Source organism: Festucalex cinctus, chromosome 2 (assembly GCF_051991245.1).
Source record: "Festucalex cinctus isolate MCC-2025b chromosome 2, RoL_Fcin_1.0, whole genome shotgun sequence".
Classification (NCBI taxonomy): Eukaryota; Metazoa; Chordata; class Actinopteri; order Syngnathiformes; family Syngnathidae; genus Festucalex; species Festucalex cinctus.
Window position 1 is genome coordinate 38358461 of NC_135412.1, and position 12668 is coordinate 38371128.

Consider the following 12668-nt stretch of genomic DNA (forward strand, 5'->3'; position numbering starts at 1 on the left):
CATTTCTCTTGTGGAGGTGGGTCACAAAATGTTTTGGACAGCAGAGTCCATGTTGGATGAATTTCCGAGGCTGGTTCTGGATGAAAGTAACATAATGTCCCGCAGGTCTTCTTTTGGTTCCACTCGGCTCTCTCTTCTTAAGTGTCTGATTGGACCTCGGTGGTGCGGTGCTGAGCGAACGCCAGCTCCTTCCTCCCTTTAGGCCTATGATTAGAAACGAGAGCCAACTAGAATAAAACACGCCATTGTGTTTGCCTTGTTGCTTCTACTAAGCACGCTCAAGACTTTTTTTTTTTTTAAACACGTTACTCCATTCCTTTGGAATGCTACATGTTAAAAACATCATAGTGCGGGTATATTTAAAAGAAAGTAGAACGAACGACGCTGCGTTGAAGCAGGGGAAGCAACAGTGAGAAAGTATGTGGGGAAAGCGAGGGGGGTTGGTGGGACAAGGACATGTTTAGGAGGAAATCTGGAACCAATATACTTGGGAAGCGTCCATGGCGAGGCGCAAACGTCATTGAGGTTTCATTTGCTTGGCTGTACGAGACACCTTGCTCCTTTGATCACAGTGCCCTATAGTTTAGGGTTCCTGGTGTACAGAGTTTGAAAAAAAAAATAAATATGGACCTACACACCAATCAGTGATTCAGATGGGCGGACCGCCGAATGCTTCGAGGTCCCCTCCCTTTTTTTAAAAGTCAGATTCAAGTTTCTGTTGGATCACATGCGGCTGGAGGAGCAGCGGGACATGACGACCGATGTGGTGATTACTGGCTGCCTTGCACGAGTGTGGAGGACGACGCATGGTGATAAAGCATAACCAATGCTGAGTTTTCACCATTTGTGACGAAGAAGAAGATTCAACAGTTTGTGAAGATCAATCTAAGAAGAAGAGGCAAAACAAGAGGATTTGAAAATATCCCTCAAGGGAAGAAGCGTTACTGAAGTATGAGAGACGAGGAGCAGACTGGCGCAGATCATCCGGTGGGAGCTGTGGTTTCCACTGAGGAGAACATCGGGAAACCACCATCAAATGCGTGTCCTGTCCTCGTGGCAACACCTGGATTCCGCAGGCGGAAACGCCACACAGGCTCACCTGAAACGGACGACGCCACTACCACAGTCACATCAATCGACGACAAGCCCGCAGGCGACATCCGGATCGAGACTCTGACAGGACCCAAAAAACTCAAACGGAGTCCTCAACATTTGCCTTCTTCCTCGGGGCCGTCCCTCTCTCCGATTCCGGGTCCAAGTCCTGGAGGGTTATCGCCCCTGGAGGACCCACATGGCCAGCGCGTGATCGCCAACATCCGAGAGCGCCAGCGGACGCAATCCCTGAACGAAGCCTTCGCCTCGTTACGTAAAATAATCCCCACTCTCCCTTCGGACAAACTGAGCAAGATTCAGACCCTTAAACTGGCGTCTCGCTACATCGACTTCCTGTACCAGGTTCTGCAGAGTGACGAGATGGATTCCAAGCTGAGCGGTTGCAACTACCTGGCCCATGAGAGACTAAGCTATGCCTTCTCTGTCTGGAGGATGGAGGGGGCCTGGTCCACCATGTCAGCCAGTCACTAGCATCGACTTTGACCAAACAATGTTCTCACTTGATTTAAAATGGGTCACCCATTTGACTCACACGTCTCAGGTTACATCATTGGTTTGGCTCACGGGTGAGGCAAAGACTGTGACTCTTAATGAGAAAATTAGCTTGAAACATCTGCTTTTCAAGCTTACATAGTAGTTTGTTCATTTTTAAGTCATTGATTGGTGTCCAGAGGGTTTTTGTTTTGTTGTTGCCTTCAAACAAGGATGCTCATTTCAATTTTTCTGATAATTTGACCACTTTTAAACAAGGACACCGATTAAATGATGTCTCCTCATGACTGAGCCTGGGTACAGAAACTGATGTTTCAAACCTTGTTCTACATTCAGCATCATCTTGAGAACCACAAAAATCACCAACATCAACGTAGGTATGGATCTATAACATCAATTGTCCTTTTTTTTTTTTTTTTTTTAACTGTTAATCATGTTCACAGTCTCAGCTGACTTGGGCCAAAGCCTGAAATGCTCACCTGCCAGTCAGACAGGCAAAAACATCCAACAAACGTCAGCGTGGAGGCGAGAATTCACGTCCTTTTGGCTCATTATCAGCAAGAGTGGAAAAAGCACCCGTTGCTGCCTGCCAGTCTTCAGTCTCTACTCAAACCTCCTTCGTTTGTTCCTGTGCCAAAGAAACCCTTGCAACCGCTCACAAATTCTTTCCCCTCGTTTGGCCCTAAATGTGCTTGCGTTGCACAAAAAGAGCGCGATAGAGCCGCGGTGAGCTGACGACGAGGACTAATGAAAACAAACGGCTTTAGAAAAAGCGATGAATCATATGTGGTGCCATCAAAGGGGAAGGCCAATGCGGGAGCTCTCCCACTGGGCTCCTATAAACCACTGGGATTGATTGAGGAGGTGAGAGCTGATTTATGTAGCACACATGCATAGAGGTAGCCTAAGCCCCGCCCCCTTTCCTCAACACCCACAATCCTATACGCATCAATGACGAGTTTCCTGATAAATCCATGTAAAAATGCACAAAAGCAACAAAAATCAATTTTAAAAACGGCGGGCTTATCACAGTGTTTAGTGGTGGACCAGCCAGGATGCTTCTTAATTGGTTTGATCCTACAATGTTTATGTAAAATATAACAGCACAAAGTTCAAGATATTTATTGACATTTAAAGGGAAAGTCAAGTCAAAAATGTCCTTTAAATTATGTTCTATGCTCAATTTAACCCATTCAGGCGGAAAGCGCCTGCCAAAACATGCCTCTAAAACCTGTTGGTGATGTGAGAGCATTTGTGTCCAAACTACGGCCTGAGGGCTATTTGCGGCCCGCCGTCCATTTTTTAGTGGCCCGCGACATATCCTAAAAATGGCATTTGACTCAGTTAAAAAAAAAAAAAAATGTTTGGAGATGGTCAAAGTAAGAAGGAGGGTGTCGCAAAACACAGGTTCTATTAAAGGTTATTTTAGTTAATTAAAACTAATGAAAAACTAAAACTAAAATTCAAAAACAATTTTGTTAATGAAATAAAATAAAAACGAAGATGCTTTTTTAAAAAAGAAAACTAACTGGAACTACATTTTATGTTTACAAAACTAACTAAAATAAAACTAACTATAATTATAGCAAACATGTCCTTCATTTTAGTCTTTGGTAATGAATTTAATGCATGAGCCTTTGGGGATGTTTTTAAATGTGATTTTTAGTAGATTTATTTTGATATAAACCGGAATAGTGACGTTGCGCCCATGGTGATTTTTAAATATTGCGCAGTAAGTAATAAAACATGAAAAAAAACCTAAAACTAATACTGAAACTAACTAAACTAAAATTAAGCATTTATTAAAGAACTAAAACTAATAAAAAAAAGACTAACAGAACCACCCTGAAAGCTAATTAAAACTAACTAAATTTCAAAACTCAAAACAAAATAAAAACTAAAATGAAAAATTCCAGAACTATAATAACCCTACTGACAAATAAATTGGTTTATATACTGAAGCATTTTTCTAAATATGCAAAAGCACAAATAAATTATTTGTAAAATTTTTAGGACTAAACACAATTTCTCTTCATAACATTATGTGGCCATTGCGTCCATCTGATTTTCTGTATGTGGCTCTCAAATGAAAAAGTTTGGACACCCCTGCTTTAGAGTCACCCCCAAAAACCTGGAAATTCAACAAAATTGTTGATAACTGATATCTCAGCTCCTGAAGCAGATCGAAACACAATTCCAAAAACATTTCAGAGCTTACACACAAACCTAAGTTGTTGTTGTTTTTTTTAATAAACCTTCTAAATATATATATATATATATATATATATATATATATATATATATATATATATATATATATATATATATATATATATATATATATATATACATATTAAAAATCAACAAACAACTGTGTCGCATCTGCGGGTATATTTACCTTCAACACTGGAGCACATTTGTAAGCGGTAATTATTCGTCCATTCCGTTACAAAGCCGTCAAAATTTTCAACATCCTCATTGTCAACAAACATATTTCTTAACAATATGTCACTGTCGACTGGTTACATTGATTTGAAGTCCTCCCGTGCCGCCGTCATTTATTTCACAACTCCGGCGAATCTGTCAGCCGCGACTGCTGGAATAAAATTCCAGGACATGCTACAAGACCCATGTCACCCTCTCGTGTATATTCTGATGCACTTCATCGGCTAAGAGACCAAGAATTGGTCAAAACAAAATAAAATGACGTATCCGTTCTCCCGGCTTTCAAGGTAGAATAGCACTAGAGCGCTCCCGGCTCTAGTGGTGGAAACGTGGTAATGCGCTCCCGGCGTTAATGGGTTAAACACGGCATTCCAATTAACATTGCAAAATGACCACCTGATGTTATTAATGTATAAAAGCAGCCGTGACACATACTTAAAAACAAAATACGCAAATAAAAAAAGATTTGTTTGACTCCTGGGTTCCCCTACAGTTGTAAAGTGAAAATGCAAAGACATCGACAAAACGTTTGAAATCCTTTTATTCATGAACTTGTAACGTCTTAACTGTCTCTGCATTTGCATCACCAATCAGCTCACCAACTCAGAAGACAAGTGAGCCGTGATTGGCCGTTGCCTCCTGAGCTACTATGATGTCATTTTCAGTCAACAGCAAGTGGCAAAATGGCCACCCACTGAGATGGATAAAAACGGGTGGTTTTTGCTGCTTCATTCAAATTCCACAAACAAGCTATTAATCAGAATACCGTTTTTAGACTAGTGGGGCTACTTAGAACATATTACTGTAAATAACCTTTGGGGGATGGACTTGCCCTTTATGATTTACTGGAAAGTTTACCCCTTGCACTTCTATACCAGTATTTTATCTTTTAATCGGAAATGTGCCTGCTGTATTAATGAAAATGTATTTAAAGCCTGTTTGCCTTTCTGTCTTTCCAGCTGCTCAGAAAAGGAATTGTTTGAGGCACATCACCATTTCTACCATTCCTGTCATGAGAACGTCGGATGGACAATTTCAAGAATGAAAGGACTGTGATTATTATTGAGAACACAGACTTATAAAGAACTGGAAAGTGTGCAGTTAAAAGTAGATTTTGGACAGAAATGACAAGCAGGAGCTATTTTAAAGAGACATGCCTGATATTGAAACATCAGCACATACTGTATGTCATTCAAAATCCAAGTGACCTGACAATAAAATCCATTTCAAGATTTTCATATCTTATTTTGTTACAGTAGTGATGATGATGTCTCAACTAACATTAGGCACGCACCCCACCCACTTTGTCTCCAGCCTCTTGTTAAATGCTGTCTCACATTCTCCCCGCTTTTCTTTTAATGAGGTCTGCTGCACGCCTTCCTTCGCCTGGCCAGTCACGACTCAGGAACGCTTAATGCTGCCAAACGAACGCGCTTTAATGTGCAATTAAAGGCGTTGGGGGGATTTTATAGCTTGTTTGGACCTTTTTGAGTTACTTTGACTTAAAAGACACAGGCACTCCCGATTCTATATGGTCAAACTACGTAAGGAGAATTGAGATTTACTGATGGTTTATCAAATGCTCATTTGCTAAGGTAAAAAACTAAACAAAAAACAGTTAGGGTGCAGATAGCTGGATTAGCATGTTGCTTCAAAGATCGCAGGTTCGTGTTCAAATATTGTCTCGTGTGGGGTTTGCAAGTTGTCCTCGTGCTTGTGTGGGTTTTCTTTGGCTTCCTCTCACAAAACCGCAAATTACAAGAACAGGCTAAAACCCTTTAGACTGAACTATGTAACACTCTTAACTAGCTAATTGCAAATTTTTTTTTTTTTTACAAACTGAACTTGTTATATCGAGACAAAACACATTTATTCATCTTGGTTTGTCTTTCTAAACCAGTTGATCATTTTTTTAATGCAACTACTCTTCAGGAAAAAAACAAACAAACAAGCTATTTGTTTTCAAAAAGTATTTCTTTTTAATCAGGAGGAAAAGACAAAAGTACAAAATAGAAACTCTTTCTATACATACATATGGTAAGAAATTGAATGAAAATACAACACATACATTATCGGTCAATAAGAAAGAATAGCATAAAGTCCAATTCAACAGTATTACTGCAAGTCCAGTTAGTTAAGAGTTACCAATACACATATAGCTACTAAATGCAACAAGGCACGTAGCTGATGTGTATTTTGGTCTGGGAAGATTCTATTTACAGTGTATTTCTTAAAAGCAGACTACACATGACATCAGCAAAAGAGGCAGTTAAGAAGACAGGAGGCTATTTTGGCCTCTGCATAAGACAACAAACACCCACTGGGGCTTTTATGATAACAGATCACACAACAGTACTGCAATTACAGTACGAAATATGCAAACACTGCACACGCACATTTACTTCATGGACGCCACATGCTGTGGAAGAGCCACAGAAACAACACAGTGGGGAACTTATGGCCCGTGAGAGCATTTTATCCCAGCGTGATATTGTAAAAACAATTAAACCTCACATGAACGGAACCAACAAATGCTCATAATATACTGTATAAAAATAAACACGTTTGGTCATTGCATTATATTTTTTCATAAATTTAAATTTAGAGGCTTGAAGTGAACCCTAGTAGGAAAAAGGCTCCACAGCACTCACTTTACACTGCAAGCGACATAGTTTAAAAAAAAAAAAAAAGGAAATGGATATGGATCTCTTCAGATCGGAATTAAGACTTTTTCCAAATGTGGATAGAAATCTGACAATCTACAATGCGACATTTGCATTGTGTCATGCATTTTTTTGGTTTATCCAAAGCCTTTTCACCGATAACATATTTTTCAATTCAATTTAAGAGTAGTTTGAAGGCAATTTATATTTAAATTATTGTGGACTGACAATAACTAGTTATGAGAATTTAGTCGAAAATTGCAACTGCGCTACAATGTGGACATCAGTCTCTGTGTTCCTCACCAAATCCACAGGTTATATGAACAGTATATACATTCCGGATGGGTAAAGAAAAATTCAATCCATTAATTGGTTGTAAACAATTGTGTAATTGTGAAATAACTACATCTCAACATAAAAGAGTCTACAATCAAGTGTAATATTGCAACCAGAAGAGGCAGTGGTGAGCTATGGAAACTGCTTTGGGTGACTGTTCTTCTGTCAAAAACATATGGCATGAAAATGAACAGATTGAAGTTCGTGTCCAATAAAAACAGTATTTAATAATAACTTACTTAATTCTCACCATGGGACATGCCCATCCCTCATAAACATAATGGTCCTTATTATTGCTATTAAAGCCCTTATTTCCAAAAGCTGGCTATTTGCTAGTTATTTTCATGGGTAGGATTCTTGCTACTTATTTGAATGGTCCGCTCAGGTGGGATGGTGGAATGAGAAACGCTATTCAATACTAGTGCTACATCAATCAAAGCAAATGCTGCTTTCCTTCATAGGATATTAAGTTCAACAGTATTTGGGTCCATTGGTGTTATGAGGAGCTCATAAGACATTTAACGCCATTTTGTTACATGTTAAAGACAAATCAAACATTTTTTATTTTTTTTTTTTTTTTTTAAGAGCGTTGGAGTATTGTTTTTCCCCAGGCATTGGAATTTCTTTACACTTCACATTCAGGAATGAACAGTGCAATCAAGTAACATGGACTTTTGCCGTTTTTCTTTCAACAAGATTGCAGTTGCGTCTTCATCCTCTCATAGTGGTTAAACTGCATTCATGAAATGATTCAGCATAAAATATTGCCATTCTTATCTGTGTGCTCACGTGTGCATGCAATGACCTGATGTCATTCATTCAATGCTGCTGATGTGTGCTTCAAAAAGGAATTTTGGGGGTCAAAGTGGAATGAAGCGGGAGTGCAGGGAATGCAAAGTCCTCCGATGGTCTGAACATAAAGGCAAACTTGAGGCAAGAAAAACAGACACCTGTAACATTGTGCCTGAAGTAGAAAATTGAATGCTGTTTATATGTGTGTGTGTTCACAGAGCTGTCGTGCTGTACAAAAGGCACAATTCATCATCAGTCAAGTTCATAAAACATCTTGTATTGCTCTTTGGTGAGGTTGCAAGGTTGCCGCTGAGTGGTCCTCAGCGTTGAGGTGCTAAAACCACGTTTGTGTGTCTGTGTGGCGATAAGGCAAGATGGTTGGATGGATGGTTGCCCCTACACCGCCGCCCACTCTTCTGCTGGTGGGCAGTGCTGGAGATCTAGTGCTACAAGTGGGGACAGCCTAGTTCCTGGAGGTGAAGCCGAGTGAGGCCATTGGTCACATGGAGTCACTGTCATGTTCCATTGGCTCATCTGGAAGGCTGCGGGAAAGACACAAAACTGGAGGTCAGCTTCTGAAATCTGACTGATGAGGTCTGCCATGGAGGCGTTTCCCATGACTTGGTGGGGTATGTGAAGCAAGAGCATAGGAAAGAGGCTTTATGCTGGGAGAGATGCAACGTGCTGAGCCAGGATTTTCCCCACTTCTTGATACTGTTTTTGACAGTGTCTTAAATTTATCACCGAAACATTTGTGAGTTTTCCTGGCAAGCTTCGATATGCAGGAGACGTGTAACTGTAAATACATAAAATGTGCTGCTGATCCAAATGAGCATATTCGTCCTTGGAAATTCCCTTTACATGTATTTATGCTTCATGTACAGGAGCTTGTCAGTGAATAGCGCACGACTCATCGAAAAAATGATGATACTGGCGCCTCAAAAATGACATTTTCCTTGAATCATTGGAGCTGGTTGAGAGTGAATGTGACACTGTCACCGATGCATTTATTTTTAACAAATCGGGAGAGAGAAGAAAGCTGCTATCTCACAAGCGAAGACATATCTCTGCAGCGAATCCAAAACCCGATCAGGACAACTAATCCAACATGAAGCAATGTGACGAGTTGTGTGTGTGTGTGTGTGTGTGTGTGTGTGTGTGTGTGTGTGTGTGTGTGTGTGTGTGTGTTGGGGGGGGGGGGGGGGGAATCATGGTATGAACACTTTAAACGCGTCTCAAATCCATCCATCCATTTTCTTGCCCGCTTATTCCTCACAAGGGTCGCGGGGGTGCTGGCACCTATCTCATCTGATTCTGGGCAGTAGGCGGGAGACACCCTGGACTGGTTGCCAGCCAATCGCAGGGCACACAGAGACAAACAACCATCCACACTCACAAGCACACTTAGGGACAATTCGGAGCACGCAATTAACCTGCCGTGCATGTCTTTGGAATGTGGGAGGAGGCCGGAGTACCCGGAGAAGACCCACGCGGGCACGGGGAGAACATGTGCATGTATATTTATCTAACAAAATTGATGTTAGGAATAAAAGTAATAATTGTTAGTAATTTTATAATTGTAAAAGACCCACGCGTGCACGGGGATGCATGCAAACTCCACCCAGGAAGGCTGGAGCCTGGACTCGAACCCGAGTCCCAGTACTGGGAGGCGGACGTGCCTGCCACTCATCCACCCTGCCGCCCGCATCTAAAATCATCCATAACAACTTGACAAAAAAGCACAGATGACTAAAAAATAACCTATTCTACTGCCCACACTGCTCTTCTCCTGAATAATGTTCCATTTGCGCTGTTTAAGTCAAGTTTATAGGGCAAGTGACACCCTTTTAAAATATAATTTCAATTTGACGCATTGAATGGGAGCGGTTGTCTAATTTTCAGCCTGTACCTGATTATTGAGGGGTTTTTTTTGTTTTGTTTTTTGTTTTTTACTGAAACTAGTCAGCCAATTAGAAAAGCGCTGCTCTGAGTAGCTGAAATGGAAGGATCCAAGAGATATGTTGAGAAATAATCAAGTTATGCTGTTTTACTATGATTTCAAGGCATTTTCCCACCAGATTTTCTTGGCCGTTTTTTTTTTTTTTTTTTTTTTTTTTTTTTTTTTTTTTTTTTTTTTTTTTTTTAAACTTTCTCTGGAACCTACCGTCTGATTTTCAAAATTCTTGGTGTGTTTGTACTCAGGTTGAAGTGGTCCTACCAAGACTTTCAGACTTTGCATTTTGACACACTGTCATTTTGGGAAATCTTGTCATATTGCTACTACATAATTTATAGTTAAGTTTAAAATTCTTCATAACCTGGGTTAATTTCAAGCACTTTTGAATTATTGTTTGGAAATTGGGTTATGGTTATGGTCAGGAGCGTCACTAGACTTAATACTGTACTGGGGCACACCTGGGGCATGAAGAATTCATGAGAGAGAAATATTTATTTAAGTAAACATCTGCAAACTGAACATTTGCAAAAGTAAAAAAATAAAATAAAATAAAGCACCCCTACTTCTCTGGGTTCTTTTATTTCCATAGGAGAAGGCAGAGGTGGGAATAAGTCATTGTTGTGCAAGTCACAAGTAAGTCTCAAGTCTTTGCCCTCAAGTCCCGATTCAAGGCCCAAGTCAAGACTGACCAGTCCCGAGTCAAGTCCTGAGTCAAGACTGACAAGTCTCAAGTGAGTCACAAGTCCTACACTTTGAGTTTCAAGTCCTTTCGAGTCTTTTTAACAACATCGTAGATTACATTATTTTACCATTAAAGTAGGAGTCAGGGAGTGCAGGGAGTGAACCCAGAGTGGTTCATCAGATTGCTGTGTTTGCATTGTATTACCAGTGAGATTACAGTCTCATTAATTACAAAGCGATCAATGATAATTAGACAATAAACAACTGACATTATTACGTATTGTTTCATTGAGCAACTTCAGATGTTGAATGAAATGTGAAGTCGTTGCCTCACCGTCAGTGATCTAATCTTGGACATACTCAAATTCATTTTTTTTGTTGACCACCACATAGTTATTGTACCCAAACAATTAGTGGTGCAAAGGATTACAAAAGTCACAGATCGGATTGTTTAAGAAAAAAGAAAAATCAGATGAATAGAACTTTATCTTAATTTATTTTTATAAAACGTTTTTGCCCAAACTCAAAATGTATAATATGGCCATTAGGATTTAGGAATACAGCTTTAAGTGCAAAATAAGGGAGGATACATAATTAACTTATACATCGTCCATGTATAAAATAACAAGGTATCCTACGTTCTATTGCACTTGTATTGCACTTGAAGTTTTGGTTTCTAAAATCCAAATGGCCCTTTTAGACATTTTGAATGTTTTTGTTTGTTTTTTGTTTGTTTGTTTTTAAATCTATTGTTTCATAAATTAATTATAAATGAAGGCAAAGTTCTATTTATTTATTTTTAATTATGAAAAATACATCTAAGTGCATTTTAAGGCACAATCCCTTCATTTAAATAGGGAGAGTGGATTACAAAGGTCTAGCCTCGGTCCACAATATTGAAAACAAAACGAAACGCAAGCTGTCACTATGCCAGCCAGGCATCTAATGCTAACACTAACAGCTAGCTACTAGCCACGATTTCTTGCGGTTTCTTCGCATCCTAACTTAGCTATTTAATATACTTTCGGGGTGGCGTTATGATAAAGGTGGTAGAACATATGCAATTTCAATAAAAAAGTTGATAATGCAAGCCAAAATGTCAAAAGGAAGAAGTCAAGCTTGCGTTCACGCCAAACCTCAAAATCATCATTGATGCAGAGGTCCAGAGCAGAACCAGCAGACCATAACCAACATTATGTTTCATGCTGATGAAACTCACTGGAAATTAATATGGTTGTTTTGATACAAGGAACAACGTTAGCTAACTTAGCATTAACTGAAGACATCATGTTGCCTAGCAAGCCAGGACTTCACTTACCTCTCTCATTCCTCGCTGCTTTTTCCCTGCTGCGGCAGTAAAACTTTCTGATATCCATCTCGGAGTTACAGTCCAAGTCAAATCAAAATATTTTACCTTAACAAGTTGTTGTCGCAAACGTTACCTAACTCAAGCAGTGATTCTCATGGCCTGCCCCTCCCTCCCTCACTCTCTTTCGCTCACGTGAATAAAATACCATATTAATTAGCCATGTGCGCATTGTGTATGTGGAGTGAATACATACAGTAGCAATGAATTATATACTAAATAGTATGTGCGCTAGAGTCTATGCTATGTAGACGTAAAACTCTGAAGTGATTATTATTATTATTTTTTGTGTGTGAAATTTTTACTGGGGCACTGCGGATCAATACTGGGGCACGTGCCCCAGTGAAATCTGTCTGGCAACGCAGATGGTTATGGTTAAAATACAGCGCTACCTTGACTTATGAGTTAAATTTTTCTGTGACTGAGCTTGTAGATCAATTTACCTGTATGACAAACTATAAGTAAGACATGCGATGCTGGGTGGATGTTCTAGTGGTGATAATGAATTTTGCTCATAAATAAACTAATTCTTAAAAAAAACCCAACTGAGCTCGCAGTTCTTATTTTACACCAATTACCACCTAAAAAAATACTTGACTCTACATGTACCACTAGAATGACCACCAATAAAATACTGTTAAGTACTGTATCGGCCCTAGTCTTCATCAAATACAAAAGTTAAATTATGATTTCATTTAAATGTATTGCACATAATAGTTAACTCAAGCTTCTACCTAAAAAAAACATTCTAAAAGATCAAAGATGGCCATACAACGTAAATACTGTACTTAACTGGATTTCTTCTTCATTACATGATGCATAG

General features: G+C 39.5%; 2 protein-coding genes across 4 annotated transcripts in view; one reads left to right on the top strand and one right to left on the bottom strand.

Annotated features, from left to right (window-relative positions):
* The first annotated feature begins 772 nt into the window (after positions 1 to 772).
* LOC144014755 (twist-related protein 2-like) lies at positions 773 to 1947 on the top strand. The gene has a single exon (XM_077514987.1). The coding sequence runs from the start codon at positions 952 to 954 to the stop codon at positions 1582 to 1584; it is 633 nt and encodes a 210-aa protein (XP_077371113.1). The 5' UTR covers positions 773 to 951; the 3' UTR covers positions 1585 to 1947.
* A 4058-nt stretch (positions 1948 to 6005) lies between these two features.
* The window catches only part of hdac7a (histone deacetylase 7a), an 86654-nt gene continuing 79991 nt past the window's right edge, over positions 6006 to 12668 (bottom strand). For all 3 annotated transcript variants that reach the window (XM_077514989.1, XM_077514988.1, XM_077514990.1), the window contains exon 26: positions 6006 to 8383. In XM_077514989.1, coding sequence (XP_077371115.1) covers positions 8341 to 8383 — 43 coding nt within the window. In that variant the 3' untranslated portion in view covers positions 6006 to 8340. The remainder of the gene's footprint in view (positions 8384 to 12668) is intronic.

Bases quoted from the DNA above. Each gene is read 5' to 3' on its own strand.
- LOC144014755 (XM_077514987.1), top strand. From the start codon at position 952: ATGAGAGACGAGGAGCAGACTGGCGCAGATCATCCGGTGGGAGCTGTG.